This window comes from Hydra vulgaris, chromosome 10, assembly GCF_038396675.1.
Source record: "Hydra vulgaris chromosome 10, alternate assembly HydraT2T_AEP".
Classification (NCBI taxonomy): domain Eukaryota; kingdom Metazoa; phylum Cnidaria; class Hydrozoa; order Anthoathecata; family Hydridae; genus Hydra; species Hydra vulgaris.
In genome coordinates this window covers 10355895-10372204 of record NC_088929.1, presented here as the reverse complement: position 1 = coordinate 10372204, position 16310 = coordinate 10355895, and the positions used below count along the sequence as shown (strand labels likewise).

General features: G+C 25.9%; 1 protein-coding gene across 1 annotated transcript in view; it reads right to left on the bottom strand.

The window, feature by feature from the left end:
• Nucleotides 1-283: 283 nt before the first annotated feature.
• The window catches only part of LOC136085783 (probable serine incorporator), a 43439-nt gene continuing 27412 nt past the window's right edge, over nt 284-16310 (bottom strand). Inside the window, exons 4-7 of the mRNA XM_065807233.1 lie at nt 7585-7653; nt 7278-7415; nt 6744-6957; nt 284-851 (exon numbers count right to left, since the gene is read on the bottom strand). Of these exons, the coding sequence (XP_065663305.1) occupies nt 710-851; nt 6744-6957; nt 7278-7415; nt 7585-7653 (563 nt within the window). The 3' untranslated portion in view covers nt 284-709. The remainder of the gene's footprint in view (nt 852-6743; nt 6958-7277; nt 7416-7584; nt 7654-16310) is intronic.

Genomic DNA, 16310 nt, shown 5'->3' with positions numbered 1-16310 from the left:
GCCTCATTTGATCAATATTTCTAAAAATTTAGTCTAACTATGACATCTATTATCACGAGAACCAATAAATATTTTTTGAAAAAATTGAGCTTGTAGTATAATTAGTAACAACATATTAAAAAATCAGCATATTTGAAAAGGTTTATTTTTGAGTCTTGCCTGATTCTTACAGAAAGCCGTTCTTAAATTTCTGCTCATGAACATGCGTTCATCATTATGAAAAACTTTTAGCATGTGACGTTGACAATAATTTTGATATTTGGCGCACTGTGTATTAGCACAATCAACAATAAAAATTTTATTCTTAACAAATATGAAGTTACAAGTTAGCTTTTGTACTATAAAACTAAAATAAAAGTTCTATAAGAAACTTTTTTCGTTTAATATCTTTTCTTTAATGCGCTTAATACGAGTATATATTTAATTACAAACTTTGATATTTATTTACCTTATGTATAAAACTACAAAATTAAAACATATAAAATTTAACATTAGTTATAATATTATTGTAACATTGTTACAATTTTATTGCAATAAAATTAAAAAAAAAAAAGAACTAGGAAAAAAACGATTTCAGAAAATATTTAAAAACTTTCAATTGGTTTGTATAAAGATACAAAAATAAGATTTTTTTTTTAGTTTTGAAAACGAAACTTTAAAAAAGTGATTGTCAACCTTACGTAAATAAAAATTGAGCGTTTCGAACTTCTTAACTAAAATCACGGTCCGGGAATATAACAGGAGCACATAGTGTCCATAAATATATTCCAAAGCAAACCCAGCTAGACGAGATCTTCACCCAAAAAGCTGCATCTGAGTTGCTCAACTTGTTCAAGTTTGAAACGCTAGGCCTGAAATAAAATATGATCTTAAAATTTAAATAAACGAGTAGTTTTCCAGTAATCAGTCATAAAAATGCGATCTTTTTTGCAACAATAAAAACAATATTATACAAAAAAAAAAAAAAAGATCGTTATCCCACTATTATCCAGTTAGTAGGAACTCGTAATAACAAAGTTCTAACAATTCATGTCAGTTATTGGCTTAAGTAATAAGTTTGTTATTGGCTTCAATTTTTTCAATTCAATTTTTTTGAAGTTATTGATTTAAAGAACTTTAAAGAATTCAAAATTATTTAAAATCTTTTTTAGGGTACCAGCAATTCATGGCAATTTAATCTGCATCGTAGATTGCAAACGGATTAGGTTCAGGAAAAACTTTTATTCATAAACCTAAGAAATTAGCGGTAAATTACGACGCATATTATCTCAAATACGACGTATTATTGTGACGCATTATCTGCGTCGTATATTACCACAAATGACTAAGGTCTTTGAAAAACCTTTTTTACTTTTTTATGAACCTAGAGATTAGTAATTTCTAAACTCTTAAAAAATACTTTAAGATATAATTAATGACCAGTCTTTTATTCAGAAACTTAAGCTAAAATACTATGACGTGTACAAAACATGGCCAGCGCGAACTTTATCATGACCATGATAATTTCCGAAACAACAATTTATAAGAAAAAATTCAGCATTAGATAGTATTTTCCATTTTTCTCCCAATATATATATATATATATATATATATATATATATATATATATATATATATATATATATATATATATATATATATATATATATATATATATATAATGTTTTAGAGTGATACAGGTTGTAAAATATTATTTTACTGTTTAAATCAATAAAGTATATGATTATATCATACGAAGTATATTAATATATCAATTAAATCGACATTTTTACACAATTAAACTTAATTCAATATCTTGCTTTAATAATTATAATTTTTGGCTTAAAAGCATTACAAATTTATAAACCCAAAGAATCTTTTTGAAATACTATTTACAATAAAAATGAATAAAATCATTAAATCCGATACCTTTTAACAAAACAACAATTTATAAGAAAAAATTCAGCGTTAGATAATATTTTCAATTTTTCTTTAGATGATGGACTAAATATCCACAGCATAAAATACTCATTTACATTAGAACTCTTTATTTTTTAAAAATAAAATAAATATCAGAAAGTCCTATAAGAATTCGATTTGACGGACTATCACCATGATCGGTTGAAATTTGGACGAATTTAAACTGAGTTTTCTCAAAAATTATTTAACCAATTGTAATGATGTTTTTTTTATGACGATGTTTACATAATTCTTAAAACAGGCAGCCAATCTTGAATCTGATTTCAGTTCTATAACAGATTGGAACTTGCAGTGGCTTGTAAATTTTAACTGTAATAAAACTCTAAAAAAAGTTATTTACAGCACACAACTATCGCAAAACTGTAATCATTCCTATATTAATGGATGACAACCCTCTCACTTTACTCCTGATTTCATTCCTAAAGCTTATTCTTGCTTGACTCGCCATTCAGCAAAGTCTCAATCATTTACTGTATCTGTGACTGAATGTTCTAAAAACTTTTAGTCGTCTAGTTTTTCTCCCCGCACTTCAACCCTTTGGAACTCTCTCCCATCTTCATATTTTTAACTCATACAACCTACAACTTTTAAAATCTTCCGTCAACTGTTTCCTTGCTCTACAACTATACAATCATCTGATTTATTAGTTTTATCCATTTTTATTGTAAATTATAATTCAAAAAGATTCTTTGGGTTTATAAACATTTTTTATTGTTGTTGTAACTCCCAACTTAATTGTTATTGATTGTTGTTGTTGATTGTTGTTTTAAGTGAAATAGAGTAAAAAAAAAAAATTCCACCAAAATAAATTAAGTCTTAACTTAAGCTTTATAATGTTTACACTAATAATGGTATTGATTACCTATGATAAGGGTATTGATTACCTATTTTGTCTTCTTTTTGGAAATAAACCTAGAAGCATCAAGTGATCTTTTTACACTAAGTTTAATCACAGGGTGGCCAGCCACTTTGTCCATTCAAATTCCCTGACTTCTCCTGACTTATATTTTTTTGATTAATAACTTATAAGCTACAAGTCAGAGTTTTTCTGTAGAGAAATCATTTATATGTTATACGATCGTATTATATGCTTCAGCCTTAAAATTTGTAATAAACTTATAAAAAAACAATAACTACCAAAATCTAATAATAAAACATCACTAGTCTATATAGTCTTCAACTCAACTTTTTGAAAAATTTGAGTTGTTGATTGTGTTATATACCTTTTTCTACTGTATTAAAACTTAAGGTACTATAGCGGGCCTGCTACCAATATATATAATAGATTTGCATATTACCAATTAGGGCTCCGAAAATTTTCTAAAGAATTATCTTCAACTTTCAAAAGAATTAACACACACACATATATAAAAATGTTAAAAAAAAGAGATTTTAAATATAAAAAAAATATTTTTTTTGTTTTTCAAAAATTGATTTATTTCAGATTAAAAATCATTTTTAAATTTAAGGAAGTAAAAATAATTCAAACCTATGTAATCAAAAAAATGTAAATCTGTTCATTGCATTTTGCGTGAAAGGATTTTTAATTCAACTTCAATATCATGTATATCCTCCTGATGATGTTGATTTAGTTTTTTTAGCATTTAATTCCTTGATTTTCTGCACAGCTAATCTTTTATCAATATTTTCTTTTTCTTCTTGCAACTTCTTCTCTCTTTTGTTTCAATGAATCTTTGTAATGTGAATGAGACATATTTACACTTTTGATCATTGATTTGGTTATTTCAACATTATTAACTCCACCAACATGGTGAATTCTGTCATATACCTGTCTTTGGGCAACTACAGAGCTCTCATGTAAATTTACTTTCAACTTGCGAATTTCCATGTGAAAAAGTGAAGACAATTTTGGATACTTCAAATAAGAAACTAAAATACTGGCTTATAAAAGAAGTTAAAAAAACATCCAACCTATCTTTATAAACATTATAATTTGTAAACTGTTATCTGTGGATGCCTTTAGCAAGATCACATAAATCTTGATACTGAATATTGACCTTATCAGCTAATGTAGCATTAATCCATTTAGATTCGTGAAGGATTGTGAGTAAATCAGTCATTCTGCTTTTTGGTAAGTCAGAATTAGAACAAATAGTAATGGGGTTTAAAGCGGATATAGCTCTTGTAAGTTTATATTTTAAAGGACTTCTCTCCCTCAGTTTATTAACCACTCCATTATAAAACTGGATACAATCACTTCGAAATTGTAACTTTTGATTTTCACTTTTATTTTACAAAGAAGTGAAGAAGTTGCAATACCAAATTTTACTTCTTTTTGATGACACTTATGCATGGTTAAGCCTATTTGCATTAGCTTAATAATAGATTTTGCCCCATCCAATACATCTTTTTTAATAAAGTCCTGCATGACAGATCTTACTAGTTTTTCTAGTTCTTGGTAAAGGAAAGATGCTAACAGAGACATCGTAAATATCTAAAGCTCTCTGACATACAGATACGTTTTCAATCCATCTTGTTGAACAAAATTTCTTAGGAAACTTATCACTTCCACAAACTGATTGATAATCCAAGAAACACAGACAAAAATTGGGATGTTATTCGGAACTAAGTGATCTTGCAGTCACTTAGTTCCGAATAACATCCCAATATCGAATGCAAATATCCATTTGGCCTGTTTGAACAACTTCATTTAAATATTCATCAAAACATACAACAATGTGAGTAGAGTTAAAGTTTTTAAAACTAGATCATGAAAATACGGGGCTGTGTGTAATGTTATAGGCCACTTTAGTTTTCCCAATAGTCATTTTTTTAGCAATACAACTGTCAGAAAACATACGCTGAAATAGAAGTCCAATTTTGGAACATGATCTGTATGAAAAATGTTACAGAGTGACGTATAGTGCCCAAAGTATTTCAGAACGTGTTACATCATTTTGAACCATAAATAGAAAGAAAGGTGGTACTACTATGCTAGAAGAAGTTGTTGAAATGATTGATATTAGTTGAGAAGATCTTGGAAATGAATCAGTAACTAATGAAGTTGAAGAAGCAGATGCTTGTGATGCTGCATTTTTCTGTTATATATTATTATTAAAATAATCTAGTACTTATGGTTGACTTTTTAAAGATATGTTTTTTAAATGCTTGCCACTTTTTTCATGGCTTCCAACTGCCATTATACCCATATTACTTAAAGAAAATGTTTTTCCATATACACTACACATGGCTTTTGTTTTATCATCGGTTCTCTTTAGCCAACCCCATGATGGATGGAATTCATGATTGATCCAGTCATTGTCAAAATAAGTTAGTTTAGACATTATTGTTACTTTTTTAATTATTTACCTGGAAAAAATCTACACTATATAAACCTCTAGTTAAAAAATATACTATATAGATATAATATATATAATTCATATAGAAGCACACAATTAAATAAATTGAATACAAAAATAATTTATTTTAAAGATAACTTTCAAACTTTAGATAATAATATAATAGCAATCATATTTACTATTTTTATCAGAATTTAAGAGGGTTGTAACCACAATAACAAAAAAAAACATTAAAATAAATTAAATTTTTCTTTCCTTCTATTATTCACCTCCCCAAGGCCAAGGGGGCCATTTCAGTCAAGGAGGCTACTCATTTTTTTGTATTACTTTTTATTTTATTTATTTTTATTGTGGTTACAATCCTCTTTTAACTCTTTAACTCCAAAACATGAAGCTTGATGAATAAGGCTGCTGCACAGAGAACTAAGTTAAAACTAAATTAAAATAAGAAAGAAACCAAATAAAAATAATAGTTAAAAGAAATAGAATTATTAGATTTCATTGAAATTTGTTTTCCAGAGTTGGTGTAAATTCATTTATACAAGTTTAAAATAAAAAATTTGAATTAAAGTTTAATTTTCCCTGACTTATAACAAAAAAAGTGAAAATCCCTGACTTTTCCCTAATTTCACTGACTCAAATGCTTTTCCCTGACTTTTCCCTGATTTCCAGTTGACTGGCCACCCTGAATCATCTTCTAAAATGCATAAATTTATTTTTTTCTTGTAATATACTTTCAGATTTTTTTTTTGAATAAAAATTTGAACAAAAGATCTACTACATTTAAACTTCATAGCTATATCTTGTGGCTGAGTCAGATTTTGATGAATTGATTTGACTACATTGTCTTCTTTTTGGAAATAAATTTTGACTTTCCACCACTTCTTGATTTTCTTTTTACAGTTTTCTTTTCCTTATAACATTTTATAACAATTCCAACAGTTGATTTTGGAACTTTACATGCATTTGAAATAATGTAATATGAGAATGATGGATTTAAAATTATTTGAAAGTTGAAAATTTCAAATAATTTTTTTTGATTTTCAGACTCTTGACAAAAACTAATAAGAAGAAAACAAAACTACACCCACTCACAAAAAAAAACTAATTATGTAAGCATCATTATAAAAAAGATAATTACAATTGATTAAATGGTTTTTGAGGACACTTAATTTAAATCGCCTAAATTTCAACCGATCATTGTGATATCATTTTATTGCCAATCACACATAAAACGAATTGTGATTAAAAAATAGAACTCATAAATTATTGTCTTAGCCCTAGATACAAATTTGTAAAATTTACACTTGAATGGTTTGAATTTAATGTTGAATATTTGAATGTTGAAAGATTTTTAAACTTAATTGTTTAAAAGACGTTTCAAAAATAAAAAAGAATTTTAAAAATTTTCTCTCACTGTAATTACTTAAAACACAATATTAAAAAAAAAAAATTTCAACTTACTTGTACCAGTTTGTAATGGTCATCATTAAATATAGCGTGGCAAGCATCATCATAAGATGGAAGAAAGAATAAGAGTATGCCACAACAGAGTCTTCATCGTCATAAACATGTTGGCCTTTATTTTTGTCACCCATTGAACGAGAACTGTTAGCGTCCTCAGGAATATCTAATACATTTTTTTCCTCTGAGCTCCCATATTTGAGACCAAGTTTGCCTATTATACAGAAACATTTATCAAGCTATACAACAGAAACATTTATCAAGCTTTACAATACAAGCCAAACATTTTAAGAATTCATGACTAAATATCTATTTCTGCTTATTTAACTCAATATTAAGTATTTTATTGACCTTTTTTGGGTAGGCCTAAAAAAACTATAAATTTCAGAAAAGATTATTTTGAAAAGATTTTAAAGTCAGAAGATTGGTTGATTGAAGAAGAAGAAAATTGAAAACAATTTATTTAAACTCTAATTTATTTAAATAATAATAACTAAATCAAAATTTAAAATTATTACTTGAATAAATATTTACCAATTTGTGATGATGAAGAAGTCCGAACACAATTAAAAATAACAAGAAAAAAGGTAATAACAACACCAATCACTGACTGTGCATCAACATCTGGTTCAAAATCAGTTTTTGAGACAGCAATAAGCTTGTTGCAAGTAGCTATTTAAAATAAAATATACTCAATCGTACTAAAGCATACTCGATCATCTTAAACAATAAAGTATACTTCATCATATAAAACACATAATGAAAACTATAACCAGAATCTCCATATTAATGAACTTATAACAAATAAAATATAATAACAAAAACTAAACAAATTACTGACTTGAATAAGATAAAGCACTCCATGCAAGATATGTTGTATAAAGTGAAATGGCAGCAGCTTGAAGTAAACCTGAACAAATAACAATTAATATCACAATTTTGCTAACAAGAAAAACGACTTTTTAAAACATGCATGTAAACATTTTTACATAACAATTCATGCTATAAAACTCTAAAATTTCACAAGACAACAAAAACACAGTAACAATAGATTTTGTAAATAAAAATTTAAATATGTATTTTTGCAATATATCTTTATTGTTATATAACATTTAAAATTATCTTGAGGTTTAAGAATACCTGGGCATAAATCAGAACTTATATAAAACTATCATATAATTTAAAACTACATTTTTCTTGCATGTTCTCCACTAATTACACAATATTGTTACACTGGAAGCAATTATGACAAGTTCATTAATAGCAATTAAGGTTTTAAAATAATCTCTTTTAAGTGGGAAATTAGACAACATATCAGGGTAAAGGAATTTAAATGCAGGTTTAAATTTTGCAAGGCATTTGATCCAGAATTTATTTTCAAAAACTCTTAATGAGCATTCAGTAACATAGACAGCACATGCGAAATCCATTTGTGATTCATCCTGTAAAGTTTAACATCCTAAATTTAATTTGAAATTATTTTTTATTTTACTAGACCATTCAATGCATTCGATATTTATAATAACTAAATAAAATACCTACTATTTGTTCATTTGTCATTTTGACTGAAAAAACATATGTGGCAAGTTTATTTTTCTGAGTTGTGAATTTTTCTAAATTGTACAATAATCATCCAGGTCATATTTTTAAAATTCTAAAAACATTTTGCAATGAAAAAATTTATAACTTATTTCTCTTATATTTGTCTTGATTTAGTTTCAAGCTAATGGCTTGATTAATTTTTTTTGAAACTTTTCATATTTTTGTATGTGTAATGAATGAAAAAGCTAAAAAAAAACAAATATATTGCAAAAATATGTATTTAAGTTTGTATTTACAGAAAACTTTTTAAAAATCTGAAAAAACTAAAAATTAATTAAACATCTTTAGGTATAACTGGGAATAGAGGATTCTTGAATGTATTTGTTTTGAGGAAGTCCATTCTAATTTGTCTCACTACTTACTACTACCCTAAAGCTGACTGGGAATCTTTTCATAATTTTCTTTGTGATTGTCCATAAGCTTATGTTTTTGGTCTCTCCACCGATAAACATGCCTCCTATGTAACAGTCTGGATCCAGGCAGGAATTGAAGCTTTTATTCCTTTTTATCAGTTTCAAATCAAGTTTCATTTAACTCCACAGTTTTTACCTTCTTGTGAGGGTACTATATCAAAATGTAATCAATTTTTTTTATACTTTTGAAAAGAACAACTCTCTCGAGAATAAATGTCTTTTTATTATTGAAAGAACTCTATGTAAAAAGGTGCTGTCTGATAGTAAGCTCTATTATTCACAGTTTACTAACTTAATAAGCGATTGACTAAATCTTGTTTTTCTGCCTGATAGAAAATAACATCTGCGGTTCGAATTTCATTTTCCAAGGTTCGTGTTTCGGAGTTATAGAGTTGAGAGAGGGTTGTAACCACAAAAAGTAGCCTCTTCAACTGTAGTGGCCCTCTCGGCCTTGGGGAGGTGAATAATTAAAAAAAAAAAAAAAAAATTACAATTCTATTCTCTACATGTAAAAATCTTTTAAACCTGTATGAAAAACAAGTATCTCTAGTTCCATCAACAAAAATTCTCGGTTGACATGTCATTTATCAAAAATACATTTCTTTACTGTATCTGTCCCTGCATGCTTTAAGAACTTTTATTCATCTAATTTTTTACCTGAACTTCAATCCTTTTAAACTTTCTCACACCTTAATGTTTTCTTAACTCATACAACTTAACTTTTTAGGTCTTCTGTCAACCATTTCCATGCTCTCTAACTACATTATTTGTTTTCTAGTAACTCCCAATTTGTTAATGAATGCTTGTAGCTTTGTTGGGAGTGATTTAGGTTGAAAAAATAAAAATTCATTCTTATTCTGTTTACTGTTTCCATCTTGAGGTTGTAGGCCTAATGGCTGCCACTAGAGTTGGAAGTACAAAGAATGACTCAAATGGAGTTTGCAGTATAGCTGATGGCAAGCATATTTTATCCTCTGCTTCCATTTTTAAATTTTCAGATTGAGTGAATTGAGTAAATTTTTAGATTGAGTGAATTGAGTAAATTTTCAGATTGAGTGAATTGAGTAAGTAAATTTTCAGAATTTCTTCTATCACTAAACCAGTCTTCTGTTTTATAGAAATTTTATTTAAATATTTGTTTTTTATTTGGCCACTACATTTCATATAGTTAGCAATGTGCCTAGCCTTTAAGTGACATTTTTTTAGGCTGCAAAATTTGTATATAATTTGTTGAGTTTCAAACCCTCCAGGGTCTACAGGTACTTTATTAAACAGTGTACCAGCATAATATTTCTTTTTGCAAAGTTTTTGTAAAGTTATTAGTTTATTTATGGATAGTCCTCTAAAACAATATTTTTAGAATTTATACAACAAAAACAATTTCTTCTAAATCTTTGTGGTTATCCGGCGGGATGGGAACACGACATGACACAGGAAAACTTATTTTCTCAAACAGCTACTTAAATTTTGAAATATTAATAAAGCCATGTTTTGCAGGGCTCAATTTAACGGTCAGACTTTGTCCAGCTAATATATCAGATTGTCTAATCAATGTAAAAAGTAATTGGACATTTTGACCAATGAAAATTGAATTCTTAAAAATAATTAATTATTAAAAAAACTAAAGAATAAACAAAACAATCCCTTATAAAAAAGAAAATAAATTAGCTTTAAAGTAAAACTTAAAAAACTCAAAGGGAAAACTACTTTTTAATTGCATTTGAAAATAATTACTTTAAAACTTAACTTTTGAAACATTTTATTAAAAAAGTGTTTTAAAAGATTTTTGTTATGCTTTTACTAATTACTTCTATTGATTGTTTAAATAAATGAACGAATTTTATTTAAATTATTGAAACATTAAATTAAATTGTTGAAAAGAAAAAATAAAGAGTAAAATAGGTCACATGGAATAGTTGAGGATTTTAATTATTTATTTTTAACGGAAAAGATTTTTAATTTTTTTTTATTTATGAAGTTGCAAAGAATATTGAGCTGTATTTAAATATATAAAAATCAAATAATTTTTTATGAAACTTTATTTGATTTAAAAAAAATGTATTCCATTCTACACTGACATTCGAGGAGAATGAAATACGCAAATATATGTGTAATTAAAACAACACTTTATTAAGGTGGTCCTATACTAATAAAATCAAAATTTTAAAAATTCATTTATATTTTATGATTTTTGTATAAAATATAGTAATTCATATTTAAAATACAATAAAGAGAAAAAAATTAATAAATTTTTTATGGGGTCTAGATTTTGGGTCCATGGACCCTAAATATGGACTACATACTGCGATAAACAGCCTGTAAACTAATAATGGTATGATCATGAAAATTTGACAGCTTTTTAATACCAGATGATTACACTCACCTTGCCAAAATCTAATTAATCAGGATTTCAAGGATTTGTAAGAAAACCGGTTTATGGCCTGAAAAATAGACTTAAAAATGATTAGAACCTAGACCTTTTTTTGAAACCAATTAACTAAAAGGAACCTTTTTTTTTTTTTAAAGACTTTTTAAAATTACTGCATTAATATTATTTACCGCAAAATGAGTTAAATGTTATTTGAAAACTTTTTTATTATTACTCTGAATGAATGTTTATTAATAAAAAAAAAATTTTTATACTGAATAATTAAACTTAATATTGCATTTTTAAAAACGTTTGATATTAAGTTTCTTTTTTTTTCTCAACATTTGCATAAATGAATTAAAATATGTTAAATTTTTAGAGTTTTTATTTTAACAATTATTTCTTCAATTTCTAATTACGGCTTTGCAACTACAAATGATTTTTATCTAAATAAATTAGCAAGTAAAAAATAAAAAAAATTTTTTTTAGAGTTATTATTTTAACAATTATTTCTTCAATTTCTAATTACGGCTTTCCAACTACAAATGATTTTTTATCTAAAAAAATTAGCAACTTGCTAATTTTTTTAGATAAAATTTTTTAAAAATAATAATTTTTTAAAAATAAAAAAATTACAGTTAATTTATTTACTTTATTTATTCAAAGTTTATTATTCTATTATTAAAAATGCATTGCTGAATATATCCTTTATTAAAAAATAATTGCTGCGATTTAACTTGCGTTATAAAAACAAAGTTTAACTTAGGTTTTGTGCAAACTTTTGATGCAGTCATTTATTTAAAATTTAGTTATTTAAAATTTAATTTTGAGTAAAAAAAAAAATGGTTAGGAAAGAATACCGAAAAAACAATTCCGATAAAAATGAGCTGATTTTTTTTTAAGAACAAATAAAATTTAAAATTAAACAATATTTAGTAATATTTTTAAATAGATTTGACAGTTAAGTTAAACCCAAGCATTAACTTTAATTTCAATAAACTTAAATCAAAATTAAATTGAATATTTTTTTAAATTTAAACTAAATTTTACATTTTTTTTATCAGAATAAAATTATATATTTTTATTAAACTAGTTTTAAATTAAATCAAATATTTTTTATCAGAATTAAATTATGTTTTTATGATCTTCGCTTCAAACTTAAAAAATCAATCATTACAATAAAACAAAGAAAAAATTAAATTAAACTTTAAATTTTATTTGAGTTTTTTTTATTAGTAAATATTCACTAATGAAAAAATTTATTATTTAAATAGCGCTCATATCAAACATAATTGTCATTCAAACTTTTGTAAAAAATATTTTTACATAAATGTCATTCAAAAGTTATGTGATTTTTTTGAAATTACTTCTTTTATCTTACCGCTTATAGTATAATTTAAAAGTTAAAAAACGATAAAAACTCGCTTAACCGAAATTGATTACTTAAAAATTGCTTAAAGCATACGTAAATCGCTCTACGCTTAACGCTTCAAAACAAGGCCTGATATATACAATAAACAACTCCTGAAAATTTCAACACAAACAGACAATCTAATCACAAGATATTTATCACAGCGTGCAAGAAACTTATATTTTAGGAAAAACAATAGTTAAGACTTTTAATGAAAAAAATTAAAAAATACATATATAAAGGCCAGAAAATTATTGCAAAACAAAATGTCTTGAGCATTATTGAAAATATAGAAAAAAAGAAAAGTGTGAAAACTTTAATATTTGAAAAACATTTCACCAAAATAGAGTTATTTATTTGATAATAAAAAGTTTAATATTAAAATACAATAACTACGTTACAAAATACAATAACTACATTAACATAAACTTAATTAAAAAAAACAAAAAACTGAAATTTAAAACACTCCTGTTCGATAAGATCTTCACTTTCATTTACTATATCAGTAAAACCATATTGCATGAAATGCTTTCTTCTTTGTTTTATGAAGTCAAGCGACTTCTTTTCCATCAAATTAGTTCTCTCTTGGTCTGTCTTGGTACAGTACTGAGTAGCAAATGTACCTGGTGTAACATTTAAATATTCAACTATGTCTAATAGAGCAGAAATACAATCATTATTTGAAATTAATGCTGATGCAATACTTATTTTTAAGGTGGTTTCTAAGGCAACCAACAAAAACTTCTTTAGGACTTCATATTTTTATAAAGTTCTGCTTCGCTATTTTTCCTTGATTCTAACGATAAACACACATTACATATTTCTGAAAAAACCTGATAGTCATTATATTGAACTAATTACCTAGAATTGTCCTAATGGCGGGAACATACACTTTAGTGAGCCACTGCATAAATTGCTTATCTTCCATCCATCTGGATGGAGATATAGCATATATGGTATCATCTGGAACTATTAAACACCAATCTCTATACATACATTTTTGTGGTTTAAAAATAATGTATGGAGCAAGATGATAACCAGCAGCATTAATGCAATTTCCAACTGTATAATGGATTTTTACATTGTTGTCAATCAATTTCAATGGTCGTTTTGCAACACGCCGGCAAACTATATATTGCTAACCTTGATCACCAATTTCATCAAAATTCCACAAATGACATGGAGTGTTTTCGTTGATACCTGCTACATTGAATTCTTTTTGTAGTGTATTGAAATACTTTGCTACTATTTCTTGCATGGAAAAAGCAGCCCTGAGTCATGAAATATTGCCTATGGCTCTGATGCTCAACCTATTACTCCATTGGTTTATGAAAAAGTTATACCAATCTCTTCCTGGTGTACCATTAGGAAACTAATGAGATTGACCTTGGTGTTGCAAATAGTTGGTGCAATGACATTATTGTAAGTTCTACCAAAGCCCCAATCGGATAATTTGATGAGTGTATCTACCAAAACTGATTCAAGTTGTTTTGACAATCTTGTGCTTGAACCACTGCCAATTGTTTTACCTATGCTGTGGACACGCCTGTGAAGAGTTGTTATTGGTATATTGAATGATTTAGCAGATTTGTTAAGTGAGCATTCACCGATTTGTACTTTAATCACTGTAAGCACGACTTGCTCTTGGGTGCATAGTTTTTTATTTTTCTTTGCATGCATGCAAGTTTTTTTGAGGAACATTTTATATTAAAATAGATTTAACAATAATCCATTTGAAATTTATGCACAAAATTTATAAAGATAGCTTGGTCACTTTATTAGTTAATAAAACCCGTATTTAACAAGAGAGTAACTAGCATATTTCATTCAATCATTATAATCATTTAAAGAGATCCCCAAGTTTCAAGACAAGTTGTGTTTATATTAAAGAAAATGTAAAAAAAAACACAAAAACCAAGCGTTTTTTTTTTTTATGGCTAATATTTATTTTTATTAAATATTAGCCGTAATCTGCAGACTTGATAATTTATTCCATGTGTGTTTAATTCATAACAGTTTCGGTATATGACGTGATAGTATATGTTGTATTATTTTTTTGCAACAATCACCAAATCATGTTAATTGTATAACTTTTTACTAAAACCCAAAAAAAAGTTTGTGATACAATTAAAAATTAAATTTATAAAAATTATAAAAATAAAAATTTAATATATAACAAATATTTGCAGTACTGGTTTAAACTAAATATAAACTAGATTCTAAAAGAATAATTTTACAAAAGTAAATAAATTAATTTAAAATATAAACTGAATAAAAAACGACTGACTTGAATAAAACATATAAACTGAACTAAGTAGAAAATAAACATTAAACAAATTATTTTACTAATAACTGTTTAAATCAAACTAAATTAAAGTTAAAACAAATATTTGTACTAAAATGTACAAAAAATAGTTATAATATAAATATAAAAACAAAGAATCGCATTAACTTGTTCGCTACCAGTCAAACAAAAATCTTTTTGTAGTGAATGCACATTTTTTTTGAATAAAATGGCATAACATTGACAATTAATTAAAATTTGGATAGAAAATCTCTTTAAAAACATAACAAACTATATATCAATATAAAGCTAAGCAAATCGTTGCGTTAGTTTAAAAGGTTCTAACTATTTTTTTTTTATATTAGGAGAATTTTAAAAAAATCTTTTAATTTTTTTTAATGTCTAAACGAAAATTATTTTTTACTTATGTATTTTTATACATAAATCAAAAAAAGAATACATAAACAAATAAAAAAAACAAAAATAATATAAATAACTTTAAAATGTAAATAAGTTTTTAACATGCATCATTAAACAATAAGAAATGCAAAGTGCTTAAAACCATTTTTTTATAAATAGTAACTAAAACATTAAGTCCGAAACAAAACTCATTTAATGAATAAAAAGAATATTTTTTCTTCAAAAGACTTTGGTACTTAACTAAACACTCAACCTTCTACAAGTTAAAATTTACAGTGTTAACGCTGTTTTATTTTATAACTAAATTTAAAGAAGTTTTTTTTTATGAAGGAATATTCAAGATTTTTTAACTTTGTTAAGTGATAACTTTTTTATAATTACACAATATAGCTCTTAATTTTTCTTGATTATGCAGAGAATTAATTAAACCTTTAGAACAAACAAATTATATGTGTTTAGAATGGAAAGTTATGTACAAAACAAGATAAATTGTGAAGCATACTCGAAAGCCGCAACCAGAGGCTTGCGGTAATGAAAGAGTTAAACTATAACTAAATGTAAATTAAACATAAAACGAACAACTCTATTAAACCATATTAACTATATAAAACGAGAAACTGTGGCATACTGCCTTTATTTTTTCTCTGCCTGCGAACACTAATAATCACAAAATATATATAATTGTGTCAGGATTTTGGCTGGCTTCTAAAACAAAGTAATAAGAAAGCAAGTAAAAAAAATTTTAATATAAAAATATATATATATTAGTATAATTTTTTACTAAGTCACAAATATTTTTTGTGATTTAGTAAAAATTTATACAAATATTTGATTTTCTGATTGTAGTAGAAAAAATATTTATATCTTTAAACAAATTAAAAAAAAACACTATCTTAAAAAGATATTGCAATGACGTCATATATCGAAACTGTTATGAATTAAACATGCATGAAATAAATTATCAAGTCTGCAGATTGCGGCTAACATTATACAGACTCCAAGAACAAAAAAAAGTGGTGACAGTGAGCTTCGACTAAAATATGAATTTTAAAATTAATGGTGTGCATTC